The 21,752-nt window shown below is 34.4% G+C and overlaps 1 protein-coding gene and 1 pseudogene across 1 annotated transcript; both read right to left on the reverse strand.

Moving 5' to 3' along the window:
* Positions 1-5,129: 5,129 nt before the first annotated feature.
* Positions 5,130-9,643, reverse strand: LOC128546553 (BTB/POZ domain-containing protein 6-like). Its single transcript, XM_053517295.1, has 3 exons — positions 9,584-9,643; positions 7,477-7,748; positions 5,130-6,253 (listed from the first exon to the last, which is right to left on the reverse strand). Exons 2-3 carry the CDS (start codon positions 7,725-7,727, stop codon positions 5,209-5,211), a joined length of 1,296 nt encoding a protein of 431 aa, XP_053373270.1. The 5' UTR covers positions 7,728-7,748; positions 9,584-9,643; the 3' UTR covers positions 5,130-5,208.
* A 6,367-nt stretch (positions 9,644-16,010) lies between these two features.
* On the reverse strand, positions 16,011-17,271 carry LOC128546554 (BTB/POZ domain-containing protein 6-like; annotated as a pseudogene).
* Between the last annotated feature and the right edge of the window lie 4,481 nt (positions 17,272-21,752).

Genomic DNA, 21,752 nt, shown 5'->3' on the forward strand with positions numbered 1-21,752 from the left:
CATCAACAACAATAACAACAACAAACCGTTATCTTGTGACAAAACAACATTTTGGTCATCAGCAAAAACGTAAGTAAAACTATGATAAAATGATGATGCGATGACAAATGATGATGACCACGGCAGTGGTAATGATTATTTTGATGCTGGTGGTGATTGTGATGATGATGTATATTTTGATGCTGGTGACGATAATTATGATAGTGTTGCTGTTGTTGTTGATGGTAATGAAGATGATGATAATAATCATGATGATGGTGATGATGATCTTTGTTATGATGTTGCTTATGATGATGATTATGGTGATTTTGGTCTTGCTTGAGATAATTGTGTTATTTGTGATGATGATTATGACGGTGATAGATGTGGTAGTGATGAAGTTAAAGGTGATGATAATGATTTTTTGTGATGATTGTGGTGATAGGGTAAATGACGATGACATTAATTCACATAATAATATTCAAATTTCAGTGGCACTTTAATGCGTCATAGCATAAAGGAGTACACAGTAAATGAGTTTTATCAGACACACATTAAAGAAACAATCTGAAGATGAAACATTGATACACGTGAGAAATATCAAAACAATTTACCTTAAAGCCCTCTATTGGTAATAACCTTTTTTACACCAAAAGCAAATTTTATTTATTATTGTCTGTTATCTTTCAAGACTTATTACTGATCAGAATACATGGTAATTAGATGGGCGATAGAGGAGTCCCACAGCATGCAGCCGTGGAACAATGCAATGACTTGCACTGATAAGCCCAGGGTGTTTGATACACAATGTAAACGCAGTTAATGTTTTTATAAATCTACTGCAAAAAATATTGTCAAAATTGGTAAGATGATATTTTGTTGAGAAATTCAAATCTAATACTAAATCGTTTGAAAAGAAATTCTATAACGAGGTTTCGAGTTAAATATTTCTAAAAACAGCATTTTTTTCTGATGCCGATTTTGGTGACTATAATGAGTCAAAAGTTAAAGATTGATATTCAGATATCACATTGAATTTAAGTTTCAACTCAACCAAATGTTTTAATAACACTTTTATCATAACATAACAAATATCATTAATTTTCATCAATAACAACAATATAAATCATCATCATTATCATATACATGTCAGTCTTATTTCATTGACAACATTATCCTGAAAACATCTTCATTACTAAAATCGTCAACATCAAAAGCATCCTCACAGAACTAGAAATGTCACCATTACCATCATCATCATCATTCTCATCGCCACCAGCAGCATCAACAACAACACAAATAAAGTCATAATAAAATCATTATAAAATCGCAGCGTATCTACATTTCATCATTTTCGCTCCTTTTCTAAACAAAACAAAACAGCAATAAAAACATTATCATCATCGTCATAAGTGCTATCAATATTGTTATCAGCATAATAAAAAAAACATTGACAAAGGCAATATCAATATAATTTGCATGAACATCATCACCAACTAACGTAGCAATAATTATCTGTCATCATTCTCGTTCCACCACTTAATGACCTTCATATCTGACATGAAAAAACAACAAAATCTTTAATTTTGACTCTAAATTCTCCGACGAGTTTTTCTCTCCAAGGTCACTCCAAAGTCTCACTCTAGAATTCAATCCAGCACTCCACTCCAACACTAGTACTCTACTCCAGATTTTGTAGTATTGTCTTTAAAGAGTGACTGATATAACATTTACATACATACACCTTCATCCTGTTCTCTGATATCAGTATTGTTTTCTTGTTGCCGTTGTTGTTTTGTGAATGAAAGCATTTTTCAATCGAAAGTATTTCTTCATTTTCACTTTACTTGTTCGCGGGCAACTTAGGCCTAAATGTAAAATTATAACAGTACTGTAAGAATGTCTGGCATGACAATATGATTTATGGGCATTTCTCCGTTGTCCTTTCGCACAAATTAGCTAATGCGATTCGTGGATTTGCAATGTCCTATTGTTATTTATTCAAAATGAATTTCGTGTAATAACTTTCTGTATTCTTGTATGTCCTGATCTTGCCATTAATTATACGCAAAAGACATTCACGCAATTTATAAAATGGCCACCCTGATTCTGCTCATTAGGGAAGTACAGTATTGCGGCTAGCTACATGTAAGCCTGGCCATGCCCAAAATTTTCGAATCTAAGTGTGCCCTTCTACCTTACAGTCTAAAATATCAGTTGCATGTGTCGCCATTGGAAGGTATGTAGAGAAAGAACTGATCCTACCTTTAACAGTGATGTGCCTACGACAAATCTACTTGAGACGCTTTTGGAGATGTGCAAAATAGAGCTGCGTAAGAAAGTTATAATTTAACTATGTATCCAGAGTTGAGTTAAAAATTAATATTCTGCATCCTCAGTACCGTTTCCGCAATAACAAAATTAAAAATAATCCACATGTCATTTATACAAAGATCTGCATTGAAGATTAATGCAACGATTTCTAATACGTGCATGATAAACTGCTAAACTTCTTTCTCCATTTAGGAAAGTTGGTAACAGTAGTTGGTTTAAATACACATATAAATGGTAATACAATTTATCTATAGAAACATTTCTACGGACAGAAATAAAAGATAAAAGTTATATTCTTACATTATTTGCAGTCCACAATACCAGGTGGATGTGTCGCTATCGTAGGTTTTTGGGCAGAAGAAGTGACCCTACCTTTAGTGCTGATGCGCCAAAGACAAATTGACATAAGACCCTCTTTGAGATATGATAATCATTGGTAATATGTATGGAATGCCAGTAACTGAGCTGTTTCGCGTAATTTAGAAACAGTTTGCGCGATGAATGTATTCATGGTTGATACTATTTTTTTCAAATTCTAATTTCGAGTGAAGTTACGGACAATAGGCAAACGGTGCAGTTGTGTGTTGCAGCAATCACACACGGCAGGTCGATTGTCTGACAGTATCCTCTCTATTACATATGTGACTAGGCGGAAAATAGTCTTCACAGTTATTTGACTGGATACTACTGTTCACCCTCTAGAAGCAATATGTTCACACATTTCTGAATCAGCGTTTTGTAAAAAACATTCTGCATCATTTTAACTCAACGTGATCTAGTTATTATTGCAGGATCCAGATTTGAGGACGCACAGACGGACGGATGGAGGGCATTCCTATAGTCACCTCAGGTGTTCCACCAGCAGGGGAATAAACATTTTCTTAGGGAGGGGCCAATACCCATACCTGTAGGAAGAGGAATCCCCTGTCGCGATACCCCCACTCGCAATAATATGGAATTGGTTACCAACATCCTTAATGTCGCCAAAATTACTTTATTAATTGTCGTCTACTGGATGTTGTAAAATTTACAATGTACTGACTGAAGGTTAGGGTTATGTTAAACATAGATTTATAGTGTCCATTTAATGCGTACGTACAATCAAATGCCGACTGTTCCTCTGTTAGATAATGAATATTGATGAAGTTTTGAGTGAAAGACCTGCAACAAATGGCATAATTTAATGGAGTAGATATGACATAGTAGGAGTATGTACAATTCGATCGAAAAAGAATGTAAGGATATGCAAAACATGACTTTTTGATAGGGCTAGTTTTTGCCTGTTTGTGGTCATTGAGAGAGTAGTCTTCATACGCGATTTTGTTCAAGATTGGAAAAAGAGCCGGCCACCCCATGTTTATTGTGGCTGGGAATTTTCTCTTGAATAGTTCTGTTAAGTACATGCATCTTTTGGGGTTTGGAATGCAGGCAAACTTGCAGTAGTTTACAGCGTCTAACAGAGAATAAAGTAAAAGTAACTGTGGTCTTACGCAAGTGGGTGTTTGCTTTATATTTCAGAAAATAAAAATGCAAGTGCTCTGGCGCAAAGCCTATTCTTTAGCAATATTGTCTTCACAGTCAGGTAACTGTGTATTTTCTTTTACTGTAAGCCCTCCTTTGGTTGAGGGAAAACTCAGTAAGCACGTTTAGTTTGACTGTAAACATAATATATGTTAACGTGGCTTTGTTTTTAGGATATTCTTGTCATTTTCAACGATGTGTTTTGATCATTTTACGTGTAAGTTTTACATTGTTATCATTTATAAGCATATTCTGTTTAATTGAAAACAGTTTGAGTTTTACTTGATGATAATAAGAACTTAGGAGGAAGGAATGCTTTCTACTAACTATAGGGCGATCATATGCGGATTTTATGAGGGGAATTGGTCTATGTTTCCCTGAAAGAATAAAGAAAAGATAACATAATCGCAAATTATGATTCAATTATGATTTTTGAAATATCTGGACATGTCGAACTAAACGTGCTTACCAAAAGAGGGCTTACAGTATAAAAATACTTTGCCCGCATTCAAACCCCCCAAAGATACATGTACTGCAAAACTAAAAAACTGCCATCTCTAAGTTACTAGCCCACACGCCAAAATATCTGTTGAATATAATAAGTATGCTATACCCTGAGCAGATATAATTCATTTCTTGTTTATGAATTATCTGCTGCCACTTTGTGCAATAGAGCAACCCGTTAGAGGAACATTTGAACTTCTATCAGGTGATGAAGGAAATGTTGTTTTAAAAACATATGAAAGAAAGGACAAATGGACTGACAGAAGACAGAGTGATGATGACAGAAATAGGAAAAGTTGAAAATTCCTGAGGCCAACCAACACAACAAAAATATAATATAGCCTGTTAATGGAAATGCATGCTATTGTCCATGCATCTAGCCTCGAGTTGAGCATGTTACGAGTACCAAAATAAAATTTAGAGACATCCTCTAACGGCAGATATTAATGATATTACTATCAAATTAAAATTAATATTGTACAGATGTATTCTGTGTGAGTTCCTTTAAGCGATTAAAAACAATTTGGCTTGGACTTCAGCGGACTCTTTCCCCAATTTATAAATTTTTGGCTTTATTCGCATACGCGAAAAATACACTTCATAGATTTGGAAAAAAAAACATCATTTATTGGTCATGTTAAATAAATCTGACAAAATCTAATTGCATAAACGGTGAACTCTTTGACATTCGAATTGCTTTCTCATAGCAAGAACTCGGCATAATGTTTTCAGTGTAAGCGTCATTTCTTGATTTGATTTTAAATTTTGAAACTAAAAATCATGTTCCAATGTTCATAATATGACCACATTTTATTTTTTCAGAAAAGGATCATGTAAGCAAAAAGAGTCCAGTCCCTTCAATTTGCGTTTTCATTCTACAATAAGGGAATGAATTTGACCACTATTTACGGATGTGCCGTTCGTACTTGCATTGGTTTCGAAGAAAGACACATCAAATGTACCAGAGGAAATCTTCTGTTTGCCATTATTACTGTAATATGTCTGTGTGCCTTTCAGCAAAGCATGTATTGTATATTCCTTCCCTGGTTCAACTGTATACGGTTGATCAAATAGCACATCCTGTACGTACTTCGACTGCTCATACTCTATGCTAAAATCACTTCTAGATGCTAACGAAAAAGTTCCTGTGTTTAAACTAACCTGTCCCTGTAACGTTCCCTCCAAACACGGAGCAAACAAACTCACACCTACAAGTCTATTTTTATTGGTCACTTTAAAGTTAATTGCATCTACTTTGCCACCATAACCCCAACCGCTGAGCCAGGCCTGGTTTGAATCGAATCTTGACAACTTCAAGTGTTGTTTTCGGATTCGTTTACGTTTAGTACTATGAAATTGGCAAATTGGCGTTTTAGTGTCGACATCTGCTATGCTTTGAAAAACGCTGACCTTTTCCTCTGCTGTTAAAATGTTTCCTACGGCTACATGTTTTGCAAATGTTTCAAACGACATTGTAGGGAACCTTATTGAATATACTAATTCCCCTAGTTCCTTTCTAAGTTCAGTTTCGGGATATTCTTGTGTTTTACATTTTTTTTCCTGCTGCTCAACTGCCCATCTCTTGCAAGCATCATAAATATCCAACTCGTCGGCGTTCAGATTATCCGATTCAATAATTTTCTGAAGAAGTTCTTTTGACAGCGAAAGAATACCATCGGATTTTAGTACGTCATCCCCATTCTTAATAACGAACTCAATACATTTTTCTTTTAGTTCACCATCATCGAACTTGTGTGCATGTTGTAGTATGACACAGACATTGTCCACGGAGAGTTGGGTATTTAAGTAATCTTTACATTTCTCTGTAAGCCTTTTAGTTTCATACTTCTTCGCACTGTATAAAAGGGGCATGACGTTGTCCTCATTGATTGTGCAGTCTTCGGTATAAATGAACCTTTGAAATAGAACACGGATCATATTATCGAAATATGAATGGAATATTTTTGTTAACTTTATGCAAAATATGCTTTAAACAACAGGTTCTTATACCAATATATGCACAATATATTGTTAGCTTAGGCCAAAAACTATATGTTTTGTTTCTCAGATTCTTACACAAAAACTTTCCGCAGGTTTTAGTTCTAAAAAGAAATGAAAATGACAATTGAAAATTACTAAATTTTACTAAATTTATGCACATTGTTATATATACCGAAAACGACTAGTTGTATAAAGGAATTGTGTATAAAATACGTGAAAAAAACTAGATACGTGAAAATTCTTTGTTATACTAATTCTTTGTACAAAACATTTAAAATTTACAAATTCAATTATTGCTAATTTTCAAGAAGAGGCATCTGAAAAACGAAAGATCAATCAAGAGAAATAACCATTTTCAATATTGTTTACTGTGCTTTAGGGTATATCGGATAGCTAACTAATTTTTGCAGCATTCCAATTCAAAGAAAAGTAGTTTTTGTCTGTATATCAGTCAGTAAACAGCTATTCTTTTTTAGAAAAATAGCTTTAATTGAAATGCACGTGTTTTTTCTCCCCATACCATTGTTTACATACGTGCTGCTTTAGGGTGTACAGGATAACTTTGGTCATTGTTAACATTATTAGTTTAAATTCCACATCTTTTCAAAAACACTCAGCTTTTTTAAATTTCTATCAAATAGTTTCCATTTACTTATGTTTATTACATGCATACTGATTTAGTCAGTAAAGGATAGCTTCCTTTTTCATTTGATGGCGTATAAAAAACAACACAAAAAGCAGGCATTTCAAATGTATGTCAGAATGTCTGTTTGCATGCCAGTAAAAGACTGATATGAAAATGTATACAATAATTAAAGTCTAAATACAAAATTTATCAGCCTACCCTCTATACATCTGTTATACCGGAAAGCAATGTACTTGAAGTATCAATAAATAAAAAAAATTTGAGGATGAAATAGCAAAAAGTGGCGTACAATAAAGTGGTGTACAAAAGTATTTAAGATAAAATAATAGCAATCGTTGTGATTTTCAAAATAGCTGATAACATGTGAAATTTCAATTGAGAAAAAGAAATGAAATAATATTTACTGGCTTTCAAAAAACAACACTCCAGTTTACTCAAATTAAATCATAAAAATTCTATCAAGTGAGATAACAAATTTTGTTTCAACATACTGTAATAATGTTCGGAATATCTCAGGTTCTATATCTGGAACTAGTATGGTATTACTTGACTCTGCGAGAGAACCACAGAACATAGCATAGAATACTGTACTGCTCGCCAGGATAAACTTGTGAGCTTTCACTTCTTTTTTCTTTTCATTCCCAACCCAGAAAGTGACGTCACAAAGTGTACCATCTTGCAACATGCGCCAGTTCGTCTGTTCAAATGATCTTTCCGTTTGCCAAGCTGTAGGACTTGCCATTTTAAATTAGCCACAAAAAATCTACAAAATTGAAAACTATGCCAACGTTCTGTCAATTTTTATTGTATTTATCAAAGCTTCTATACAACAGCGGCTGGTATCAAACGCTCAGAATAGGAAGAACATGTCACATTGTATGCGAAATTTATTTGCATGCTTATTATCTTATATCAAAAAGTAAAACTTGCTTTAAATTGTATATCAAGACTTATCATGTGCAGGTACATTTCTGTTATATTTTACGTTGCCTCATCTACACTGTTAATGAAGCTATATGGTGATTATCAACTTTTATTTATAACATGTTCATATGATTTTACCACCATTGAACATAATATACTATGCACTGTTTATATACAATGTGAACTCATGGGTCTCTGATCTTTTGTTCAATAAAATATCTATATATCTATATAATAAACCTATCTACATTTTGAAATGTTAGTGAAAAATATATTGTTTTAAGCAAAAACATTAAATATGGGATATTTCGAATCACCATACTTTTTCCTGCTCTGTTCTGCACCAAATAATTGTTTATTTATAACCTATGCATCACCTTGAACATTCACCAGTGTTACCCGTTCAAAATGCCTTGCACTCATGTCAGTTAATCTGGATTACTTTATATGACAGCGTCCTGGAGCCAGCAGAGAGATTTGATATTGTCTTACGTAGGACTTAGTATCTCCTACGTCGGAGTTAGTATCTCCAACGTAGGACTTAGTATCTCCCACACAGAAGATTTAAAGTATTACGTAGGAGTTAGAATCTCCTAAGTAGGACATATAGTTTCTCCTACGTAGGAGATACTATGTAGGATATAGTATTTCTACGTATTTCCTACGTAGGACTTGATATATCCTACGTCAAAGTTAGTATTTCCTACGTGGGAGTTAGTATCTAAGTCTTACCAGGGGCAGACACAGAACTTGGTGTTAAAAGGTGCGCACAATATTTTGTAGTAGAGCAAGCAGGGGGGTCCGGGGGCATGCTCCCACTGAAAATTTTGAAAACAATGGATCCATCTGGTGCATTCTGGGCGCTCTGGGGTACTTTAATTGGTATTGAAAAAGGACAGGTTTTGTGACAAAAGCAACGCAAATAACATGCTTATTATGACTTGTCAGACTTATTCTTGCGTAAGTATCTCGGACACGATTTTTTTTTCAAGGCTTAGCCCGATTTCTGAGGATTTTATGGGGAGAGGTTACCAAGGGCTATTAACGTAGAAATGGTAAAGAGCGTTATAGGAGCTCATGCAAACTTAGTTGGATTTTATTGTGCGAGCGTAGCGAGTGATAAAAAATGCATTTTTTTCACCCATAACAAAAAATAAACTACCTATGCGAGCGTAGCGAGCGAGAAAAATGCATATTTTATAGTTTTTCACCCAGAACAAGAGATAAATTACGTAGCGAGCGAAAAAATGCATATTTGCACTTTTTTTTCACCAAGAACGAAAGACAAATTACCTATGCTCCGGCGATTTTAGGGCGGGGGGATGCGCGCCGGGTGCGCCACCCTCCTGGATCCGCCCTTGCTTACGTAGGAGATAAAGTCCTACACAGGAGATACTGAGTCATATCAATAGTATGTCCTAGGTAGGAGATACTAACTCGTACGTATGAAATACTAAGCCCTACGTAGGAGATACTAAGCAATTTAAAGGTATTACTCAGGAATGTTGTACATGTTGAAGCATTTGTCCGAATAGTTCGGAATACCCGAGTGCACTACAGTCAATGTTTACATATTTACAATAATAAAACATATATTTATCGATGTTCAAGTTTATGGAGTAAAATCTCCAAGATCCACAAACCTTTATGTAAATAATAATCAATTAAGCTTACCTTTTAAAACCTACTTTCGATTTCAATGTTTTTGTCTATAGGCTGAATACCACTAAATCCGGCTGTTCTTTATTTCATATAAAATCCACTTACTTTATAACGGTTTTTCGACATTTTCTAGCATGTCAGTTTTCAGAGACTTATGTTCTCATAAAGAACTATAAGCTACTTTAGAAAAACAAAAAGAAAAAGAGGTGTTAGTTTTTATATAAGAAAATTCTCTTTTCGAGACATTGCCATTTTTACCTAGCTAGCAATAGGCCGATTTCGATAGAATGCTAAGTGAAACGCGGCAGAGTAAATGAAAACACGATGCTATTGAGAAAGGGTACGAGGAAAGGGAAAAAGATTAGCATTATTCATATTTGGACTACTTTGGTAGAGATCTGCTTAATATTATAAGAAAAAAATGTTGGTTCTTTTTTTTTTCAAGAATCAGCATCCATTCTCCAGGCACACCTATTTCACAATGATCAGCCTAGTTTCGCTGCAAAATATTAAGAAAATCGAGAGAAATTAGCATTTATTACAAGTCACCCCCATTAAAAAAATACGCGAAATTTAGCCTTGCGCAAGCAATATCTCAAATTTTATTACATTATTCATGCCTATGCTCCCCGGCTATAACGTTTATATAAGAAATCTACTGTTCGATAAATACAACCCGCTGAATTTACTCCTTTTCGCTTCTTCCAATATCTCTTTTCGAGACATTAAATTCTTACGCCGCCATATTTACCTAGCATGCGATAAGAACATGACGATTTCTATAGAATGCTAAGTGATACATACTGAAACGCGGTAGAGTAAAACAAAACACGATGCTATTGAGAAAGGGAGCGAGGAAAGGGAGAAAGATGTATCAAATGACTCTCGGATGCGTCATCGACCTCTATGCTGTTTATTTCTCCTTAATAGAACGTTTAATGTATAAGATGACTCTGAGATGCGTCCGCAGCTTTTATAATACGTAATCTTCTTCATTAGTGGCCAAATGAATAAACTAAATCTTAGATGCGTCCTCGATTTCTTAAAAAGTCTAAAATGTATAAACTGACTCTGAGATGCGTCAACAACTTTTATAGTATATATTCCTTTTTGACACTGACTTAATGTATAACTTTACTCTGAGGCGCGTCGGCAACATTTATAGTATGTACTCTTTTTTACAAGAAGCCTTTACACATGTATAAACTTTATTTGGAATGCGTCACACCTTTTATAGAATGCAGTCTTTTTAAAGAGTCCAAATAAAATGTATAAGCTGACTGAGATGTGCCCTCAACTTCTATAGAATGTTTTCCTATTTAATAAAGGTCTAGTGTATTATCTGACTCTCAGGTGCGTCCTCAACTTCTATAATACTTGAGGCCGATCATCAACTTACATTGTATGTACTCCTCTTAATCTTTAACTTGAGTGTTCCATTAGGGCCAGAGCCGGCTCCCTATGAATGCGAAAGCGAAGGTATTGTTGTACAATGGCATAACGCGACAATACGCTGGCGATGACACGGAAGTACAATCGCGAAGCACGATAGAACAATGATGAGAGTACATCGTACTGCCTTACCTCGCCATCGCACTGTTATGCTTTGCCATCTTTCTGTCGTGTTTTGCCATCGCACTGTTGCACTTCACCATCGTAATTTCACCATCATACAGTTGCACTTTGCCATCGTATTGTCGTGCTTCGCCATCGTACTGTCGTGCTTTACCAACATAGTATCACAATCTTACTGTTGCTCTTCGCTATTGTACTGTCGTGCTTCACCATCATAGTGTCGCCATCGTACTGTCGCGCTTCGCAATCGTACGTCGTGCTTTGCCATCGTTCTGTTGCGCTTGAACATCGCACCTTCGCACTTCACCTCGTATTGTCATCTGCCTTTCACTCAATAGCAAATTATTTACTTAGTCAGACTGGAGTCATTTTTTTTTACTAATAATCTTGTTTAAAGTAGATCTAGATTTTTTTTTTCAATAAACACTTCGGGGTCGATGTTAAAACATAGGGTCGGTCGGGTTAGCGAAAACAAACAACTTTATTCTAGACTTTGTTAACATGACTGTACACTTGTTTATGGAATTTACCAATTAAGAATAGTTTTGATATAAACAATATTTAAACATGAGTGTATTGTTTTATTATTTCAAGCTGACAATAAATATTTTAATGTTTCGTGGCTTGAAAAATAAGAGCTTATTTAACAATACTTTCTAAAAAAAGTAATAACTAAATGTAAATACATTATAACTCATTTTAGATCAACAAAAATAATGTTTAAATACTAATTTTATACGATAAAGTTTCGATTAAAATCGGTTCATACATAAACAGAGAAACGATGGAGAAGTGCGACGCGACATTACGATACTAATGTTCCATAGGATGACAAAGACTTGTGCATATGTACAAAATGTCTGCACTCTGTGGTCCGAAATTCCAATAATTATTCTTCTATGATTCTTGGTGTGGTCTTTTATAGGTTAAGCAACGGACACCGGCAGCTATTGTCCGCAGTTTACATAAACATCTTCTGCTCTGAACTTAAAACAACAAACTTGGCATGTAGATCATGGCAAGGTCCTCTCTCAAATATGTTCAAATGGTTCCGCTTAAACATTTTCAGAGGCCGCTAGAGATGAAAATAGAAAAGCATTTAAAGGACTACTTCTCACGAACCATTTGATGGCCCTTCATCAAACTTGGTTCGCAGTATTGTTTTAAGGTCCCCTACCAAATTTCAACATTGTTCAAATAGGGACACTCGGGAACGTGTAGGGGGCCGTTCGAGTTATAATAGAAATACATCTAAATAACGTCTGCTAATGAACTGCTTGATTGATCTTCATCAAATTTTGATTTTTAACATTGTTACAATAGAAGGTCCAAAAAGGTTCAAATTAGGGAGCTCAGTCCCTTTGATGGGCCACTAGAGCTAACGATAGAAATATATTTAAACACTTCCTTCTCATGAACCCATTTATGGATATTCATCAAACATGGCCTGTAATTGCATTATAAAGTCTTCTCCCAATTTAGTTCTTTAGTTCAAGTGGTACAGCCGGTCCCATTTTTTGCTGTCATAGCTTAAAATAAAAATAACTTTAAATAACTTTTTCTCTCATGAACTGCTTTATCGGCCTTCTTCAAACGTTGCTAATAGATTCAATTAACATAATCGTTTACAAAATACTATGGAAACTTATATTTCTTATTTACAACTACATTTGAATTTCAGCTATCCTATAGCCATAGATTTGGTAGCGTCTGGTAAGATCAACGTTAATCCATTTGTAACACATAGGTTTTCCATTGAACAGACGAACGACGCCATTAATATAGCAGCAAGTCGTAAACCGGGAGTCCTTAAATGTATGGTCAAATGTAACGAATGATATTGATTGTTATTCTGAAAGAAAACAATGAGTAAGAAGAGATATCTTGTGCTAAAATGCTGTGGACAAAACAGAACATATCTGAAGGAGAGACTGGGAAGTGTATCTATGCCTCTTTTGCGCTTTCATTGTAAGAAAGATGTGGTTTGAAAATATTGATTGTTGTTAGCTAAATGATATCTGTAAATTATTGATTCAAAATAACAGTAATAAGTGTTATCATGCATACATTTCTTTTTACTTAAGTTATTCCATACGTTGATTTTTGTACATTGTTTGCGTTCACAAAGACTTTCCATGAGAGAATTTATGTTCAATTAAAGACAAAGTCTTTTTAAAGACATAGCACGTGCTTATATCATTATAGGAACCCACGCTGCTATTCTTTGTACATAACGTCGGAGTAAAGCGATATTTGTAATTTAAATCGGCAGACCAAGGCAGAACTTTAATATTAAAACAAAATGAATTCACGTGAACGTTTTCTTTTAAAAAGGTCGTGCTTACTTGTTTCTAAACGAAAGAGGATAATATTTCAGTCTATTACGATTATATCTTAGCATATTATTATGCAGGAACTGATTTTGGCAAGATGAGCTACATGTTACGTAATGTTTATATCTTCTAAACATACTGAGTGTATGGAAAACGTGGTTCTTTTTTCTGGTGTCTAAATAACGAAAACTATTGAAACTTCAAAACGGAGAGAGAAAGTCTGTCCTGATGTTACATTTGTGCTATTAGTCCTCTTTTCATTGCGGAAGAACAAAACAACAAATGAGTTTGAACAAACTTGTTCCCGGAAGTTATTGGCTCCTTAAGTCAGACGACCTTTGAATTCTGCAAATATTATCTAAGGGTCTACAATATGTGAATTACCAAATAAAATTTCCTCAGTTTACTTTGACTGTTCAAACATTATTCTGAAATTGCTCTTCGATGTTAATATTGAATTGCGAAACTGTAAATTGACTTTAGTGTCTAATGTTCCCGTGGCGTAGGGCTAGAACGAACTCGCACCTAAAAGTCTAGCCTGGTGCGATATCCGGAAATCTATAACATCCTTTACACAGACACCATTCGCGAGATTATCTCAGTTTTCATTGTGGTCACCCCATCGAAGAACTGAACATTACTTTTTCAGTATATCAAATATATGATTCAAAGAAAAAAAAAACAGTGCTCAAACATTTGACTACTTAATTGTTCTACGATTTCTGTATGTTATCATTTAATATTTCATCCTAGTTTAATAAATACTCCTAAACTGATTTAGAAGATATTGTGAAAAATACATTGATTCTGCAAAATATCATGTGTTTTCAAACTGACTGTTTGCGTCAAAGGTTTGTTTTGTTGGTTTCTGAAGTATTTTAGTTTGGAATGCGACGTTGTTCGAATGCTCAATATCTGCTGTGAGTGTACATACCATGAAATTATTAAAGGCAGTGAAAGAACTTTCAAAATTCTCTTAAAATAAGAAAGTCATGAACGTTTCCATTTCTTATCATAATGGCAACCGTAGCATTTCCATGCTTCTGTGGCTACGTAAACAAAACTGGCGGATTTAATGTTTTTTTCTAAATATTAAGTTGAACTGTATTCCAAAGCTTTGAAAAATATATTCACCAGAACGAAACAAATTGTTATGATTTTCATTTTAACTCAGGAAACTATAGAAACTAATGTTGCAAATTCATCAGTGTGTAAATAACGTTATAAACAATAAAATAACTGTCTCCATGTTAGCCATTTCTAACCCCTTTTCTTAATTTGTTGGCCGAATTGTAAAATTCGTAAGGCATTATGAATGACTGGACGATGGTTTTCACATAAAATCATCTCCTGTTAATATTCCAAAGTGTTCCTGGATTTAATTATGATTTTGGCCCTTTCACCCTTTCATAGCAACAACATTTATTACCAAGTCAACACCATCAGCCATCACATGAACATGACTTGACTCAGTCGATAAAATTATTGCCATGGATACAAGCTGACCGATATAGAAACAAACGAAAATTGATTTTAACATACATTCTTTCAGCTGCATACGATAAATTTTGTCAATTCATAAATAGTGTGGTGTTCAAGTAGTTTCAGTTCCATGACTCAATTTAAATTGTTGATTAACAAAGTCTAGAAGCAAAAACACATGTTCTAATGTTCATAATATAACCAAACTTCAATTAAAAAAGTTCATTGCAGCTGAGTTCTAGAGTTCGGCCCCTTTAATTTGTGTTTTCATACAGGAGTAGATACTTCTAGAATAAGGGAATTAATTTGTCCTCTATCTACGGATGTGCCATTTGTACTTGCATCGCTTGAGAAGAAAGACAGATCAAATGTACCAGAGGAAATCCTCTGTTTGCCATTATTGCCGCGATATGTTTGTGCGCCTTTCAGCAATGCATGTATTGTATATTCCGTCCCTGGTTCAACTGTATATGGTTGGTCAAACAGCACATCCTCGACGTACTTCGACTGCTCATACTCTATCCTAAGATCACTTCTAGATGCTAAAGTCGAAGTTCCATTTATTAAACTAACTTCTCCCTCTACCTTTCCCTCCAAACTTGGGGCAAACAGACTCACACCTAAAAGTCTAGCTTTATTGGACACTTTAAAGTTAATTGCATCTGGAGAGTCACTATAGCCCCAAATACTGCCGTAGTTTGAATCGAATCTTGACAACATCAAGTGTTGTTTCTGTACTCGTTTACGTTTACTATTATGAAATTGATAGATCTGCGTTTCAGTTTCGACACCTGCTAAACGTTGAAAAACACCGACCTTTTCTTCTGTTGTTAAAATGTCCTCTACAGCTACACGTTTTGCAAATGCTTCAAACGACATTGTAGGGAATCTTATAGAATATACTAATTCCCCTAGTTCCTGTCTAAGTTCAGTTTCGGAATATTCTGGTTTCTTGCTTTTTGGTTTCGGTTGCTCAACCGCCCACCTCTTGCATGCATCGTAAATACTTAATTCATCAGCATTGAGATAATCCGATTCGATAATTTTATGAAGAACTTATTTTGGTAGAGAAAAAAATCCATCGGATTTTAGTACGTTTTCTCCATTCTCAAAAATAAACCGAAGACATTTTTCTTGCAGTCCGCTTTCATCGATGTCACAAACGTTGTCGATGGAGAGTTGGGTATTTAAGTAATCTTTACATTTCTCTGTAAGCCGGCTGGTTTCGTATTTCTTCGCACTGTATAAAAGGGGCACGACGATGTCCTCGTTGATTGTGCAGTCTTCGGTATAAATGAACCTTTAAAATAGAACAAAGATCATAATATCTAAATATAAATGGAATGTTTATTTATGCAAAATACCGGTCTGCTTTAAAAAACAGGTTCTGATATCAATATAAGCACAATATATTGTTACCTTAGGCCGGCGATTTTATGTTTTTTTTCTCAGATTCTTGCTAAAAAAATCCGCAGGTTTTAATTTTAAAAAGTAATGAATAAGACAGTCGAAATTTATTAAATTTTACTGAATTTACGCACAATGTTTCATACACAGAAAATGACTAGTTGTATAAATGAATTGTGTATAAAATACGTACAAAATTAGATACGTGAAAATTCTTTATACTAATTCCTTTTACAAAAACATTTGAAAATTTCCAAATTTAATTATTTCTAATTTTAGTGTTCAAGAAGAGGCATCTGAAAAACGAAAATTCAATGAAGTCCAGCCTTATAAACAACCATTTTTAATATTGTATACTTGAATTATCAATAAATAAAACAATTTTGAGGATGAAAAGGCAACAAGTGGCGTGCAACAAAGTGGTGTACAAAATTATTTAAAATACGCTACAGTTATGCACATACAATTAAAGCAATCGTTCTGATTTTCAAAATAGCTGATAACGTGAAATTCCAGATGAGAAAAATATATGAAATAATATTCAGCGGATTGCAGGAAAAAATCTCAGGTTTACTCAAATTGAATTATAAAAAAAGTATTAAGGGAGATAACATAGTGCAAAGTTTGTCCAAACATACTGTAATAATACTCGGAATATCTCGGGTTCTATATCTGGAACTTGTATGGTAATATTGGACTCTGTGAACCACAGAACATAGCATAGAACACGGGACTTCTGCTCGCCAGGATAAATTTGTGAGCTTTAACTTCTTCTTTCTTTTCATTCCCGACTAAGAAAGTGACGTCACAAAGTCTGCCATCTTGCAACATGTGCCAGTTTGTCTGTTCAAATGATCTTTCCGTTTGCCAATCTGTAGGACTTGCCATTTTAAATTAGCCACAGAAAATCTACAAAATTGAAAACTATGCCAACGTTCTGTCCAATATTTATTGGATTTACCAAAGCGTCAACACCACAGGGACTGGTATCAAACGCTATACCAGTAGTACTTCGAGGCCATTTTCTCCAAAACGTTTGATATCGTCCTTCTTTTACACAATTTCAGATGGGTACAGTGTACTCCGGTATTCCGAATCAGTCTATAATGCGCGTCACTCTAAATGTTTATTAGCTGATGAAAACAAACCCTCCTGCGAAAATTAGAAAATAGTTATTTTTGTAGACTTTATCTATATGTGCACATTAGACAAGCATAGGTTTTTATAGCTACCTATTTTGCAAGCGATAAACACAATATAAGAATGTTGTATATTGACTGGAGAAGTTTTGCCAAAAAATATAAACCTACACTCTTTTAGAAAGAGATGCTTCCTTGAATGCATATATATAATACATGGGTATTGAAATATTTATATTAAAAAGATTTTATTAAGCAAAAACATTAAATATGGGGTATTTCGAATCACTATACTTTTTTTCCTGCTCTGTTCTGCACCAAATTGTTTATTTATAACCTGTGCATCACCTTGAATATTCACCAGTGTTACCCGTTCAAAATGTCTTGCACTCATGTCAGTTAAGGCCGAAAAAAACTGTTTGTTTCCGCTATCCCAACCTACCCTACATGTTTGGCCCGACCTAAATGTTTTTATGGCCTTGGTGATTTTTTTTTCAACTTTTTAACAAAAAGTTGCACAACTGCACTTTTTATGCAGTGATGTTTGAATCAACTTACTGATGCTCTAAAGGCATAACCCCCATATTTGTATTCATTTTTTGACACAAAAATAATTTCCGAAAAGTCCCACTTAATAAAAAAAATTACCGACCTACCTTCCCTATTTTTTAAGCATGTTACCGGAAACAAACAATTTTTGTTAGGCTTAATCTGGATCATTTTACATGCTTTCTATGTATGACATTGAATTACGGTAAAATGTTACAGCGTTCATGCCAGTGTCAGTAGGTAGACATGACAGCAATTCGGAATACCCGGAAATGACTCGAAATAGCCGAATTCATTGAGATCGGGAAAATTTAAATATTAGGTAATAGCGATATTTCGTAAATCTGATTATGTACTTTTATTGTCAATTTAAAGGTCTACTCATTAACGTATAAAAACCAAAATTGTACATGTTGAAGCATTAGTCCCATTTTCATTTTCTGAAAACTGGTTCGGAAGACCTCGAGTACACTACAGTTAATGTTTACTTATTTACATCAATAAAACATATTTATAGATGTTCAAGTTTATGGAGTAAAAACCCCAAGATCCACAAATCTTTATCTAAAGAATCAGGATAGGAGAAAATCAATTAAGCTTACATTTAAAAGCCTACTTTCGATATTAATATTTGTCTATTCTCAACGTTAACAATTAACTTCCGGTTTACGGAAGCAGGAGGGCATACTTGGTCAAAGTAGCATAAATAGTATTCCCTATATATTCTACATAAAACTGACATTTTTAATGAGCTAACAAACATAGCTAGACCCATTTTAGAGAACAAATTCTTACTTCATTTTAAAGAGTTATGATAAAACTGACATAAAATGAAGAGAAAAGTAGGGGTCATGTATCTTCTAAGAGAGATTTCTCTTGTCGCATTTGCTTACTGTAAAATCACATCAAAGTCACACTGCTGTAGTGATACTAATAATTATTGAGATGGTGAGGATATTGTTTATTATAGAAATGGTTATTGCTGGGATAAAGAATCAAATTTAATGTAACGCGAGACTAATAATTATACTAATAATTACTGGAATGTTGTTTGTGTCTTTCAGGATCAGCAACTACGTCATCGTCACCATTGTCGTCATCATTGTTATCCTGAATACCAATTAATCATCATTGATAGACAAATCATTGAAATATTCTAAGCAACAAAATCGTCTATACTTTCTATCATTATCATTATCTGTAACAACAGTACAAACACCTCTATCACCATAGTCATCATCAACAACAATAAAAACAACAAACCGTTATCTTCCAACAAAACAATGTTTTTAATCTTGGTCATCAGCAAAAACTTAAGTAAAACTAACTATGATGATGATGATGATGCGATGACAAATGATGATGATCACGGCAGTGGTTGTGATGATGATGTTGATGTTGATGCTGGAAACGATGTTTATGATGGTGTTGCTGTTGTCGTTGATGGTAATGAGGATAATGATAATAATCATGCTGGTGGTGATGATGATGATCTTTGTGATGATGTTGGTGATGATGATGATTGTGGTGATTTTGGTTGTGCTGGAGATGATTGTTTAGTGGTGATGATGATGATGGCGGTGATAGTTGTGGTGATGATGAAGTTGAAGGTGGTGATGATGATGGTTGTGATGATAGTGGTGAGGAGGTAAATGATGATGACAATAATTTACATAATACCATTCAAATTTCTGTGACACTTCAAGTTCAATGCATCATAGCATAAAGGAGTACACAGTGAATGAGTTTTTATCAGACACACATTAAAGAAACAGTTTGCAGTTGAAACATTAATACACGTGGGAAATGTCAAAACAAATATTGACCTAAAAGCCCTCTATGGGTAAAACCTTTTTCTACACCAAAAGCAAATTTTATCTATTATTGCCTGTTATCTCTCAAGAATTTTTACTGAATCAGACGACATGGTAATTAGATGGGTGATAGAGGAGTCCCACAGCATGCAGCCGTGGAACAATGCAATGGCTTGCACTGATAAGCCCAGTGTGTTTGTTTGATGCATAATGTAAACGCAGCTAATGTTTTTATAAGTCTACTGCAAAAAAAACTATTGTCAAATTGGTAAGATGATATTTTGTTGAGAAATTCAATTCTGATATTATAATAATTTTAAAAAAAAATTCTATTATGAGGTTTCGAGTTAAATATTGCTAAAAACAACATAATATATTTTCTGATGCCGATGTTGGTGATTATAATGATTTAAAAATTAAAGATTGATATTCTGTTATTACAGTGAATTTAGGTCTCAACTCAACCAAACGTTTTAATAACGCTGTTATCATAACAAATATCATTAATTTTCATCAACAACAACAATATAAATCATCATCATTATCATATACATGCAATTCTTATTTCATTGACAACATTATCATGAAAAAATCTTCATCGCTAAAATCGTTAACATTAAAACCTTCCTCACAGAACTGTCATCATTATCATCATTCTCATCGTCACCAGCAGCAACAACAACAAAAACAAAGTCAAAACAAAATCATCATAAAATAGCAGCATAACTACATTTCATCATTTTCGCTCACTTTCTAAATACAGCACAATAGCAACAACAACATTATCATTATCGTCATAAGTGCTATCAATATTGTCATCAGCATTATAAAAACATTGACAAAGGCAATATCAACATAATTTGCATGAACATCATCATCAACTAACGTAGCAATATTTGCCTGACATCACCTTCGTTCCACTACTTAATGACCTTCATATCTGACATGAAAAAAAATCATTTAATTTGACTCTAAATTCTCCCACGATTTTTTTCTTTCCAAGGTCACTCCAAAATCTCACTCCATACTCCACTCCAACTCTAGTTCTCCACTCCAGATTTTGTAGTATGTCTTTAAAGAGTGACAGATGTAACATTTACATACATACACCTTCATCCCGTTCTTTGATATCAGTATTGTTTTCTTGTTGCCGTTGATGTTTTGTGAATGAAAGCATTTTTCAATTGAAAGTATTTCTTCATTTTCACTTTACTTGTTCACGGACAATTTAGGCCTAAATGTAAAATTATAACAGTACTGTAAGAAGGTCTGGCATGGAAATATGATTTATTCGTATTTGCGTTTGCGTTGCATGTATCCGCGTTGTCCTTTCAGATTAATTAGTTAATGCGGTTCGTGGATTTGCAATGTCCTCTTGATATTTATACACGTCTAAGCGTAATTTATACACGTCTAAGCGTACAAAAAGAAACATTTAATCCTTTGATGACACAATATGACATTATTTCTTGAAATTTTCAAATTTTATTCAATTTACAAGATACTTTCGTGTGAAACCTTGTCTCTTAACTGTGAGCTCATTTTATCTGAACATTAGTTCTATGATTTTGAGCCGCTCCATTAAAAAACCAACATAGTGCGTTTGCGACCAGCATGGATACAGACCAGCCTGCGCATCCACGCAGTCTGGTCAGAATCCATGCTGTTCGCTAACAGTTTCTCTAATTCCAAAAGGCTTTGAAAGCGAACAGCATGGATCCTGACAAGACTGCGTGGATGCGCAGGCTGGTCTGTATCCATGCTGGTCGCAAACGCACTATGCTGATTTTCTCATGGTGTGGCTCATTTAATGTTTTCTTGTAAAATATGTTAAAGTTTGTCTCTATAGGGGGGGGGGGGGGGGGGGGGGCAAAGACTTTTG

This window comes from Mercenaria mercenaria, chromosome 11 (assembly GCF_021730395.1).
Source record: "Mercenaria mercenaria strain notata chromosome 11, MADL_Memer_1, whole genome shotgun sequence".
In the NCBI taxonomy this organism is placed as follows: domain Eukaryota; kingdom Metazoa; phylum Mollusca; class Bivalvia; order Venerida; family Veneridae; genus Mercenaria; species Mercenaria mercenaria.

Bases quoted from the DNA above. Each gene is read 5' to 3' on its own strand.
- LOC128546553 (XM_053517295.1), bottom strand. From the start codon at position 7,727: ATGGCAAGTCCTACAGCTTGGCAAACGGAAAGATCATTTGAACAGACG. The intron at 6,254-7,476 runs GTATGTTGAAAC...TCTATTTCAAAG, and splicing joins ATATTCCGAACATTATTACA to GTTCATTTATACCGAAGACT.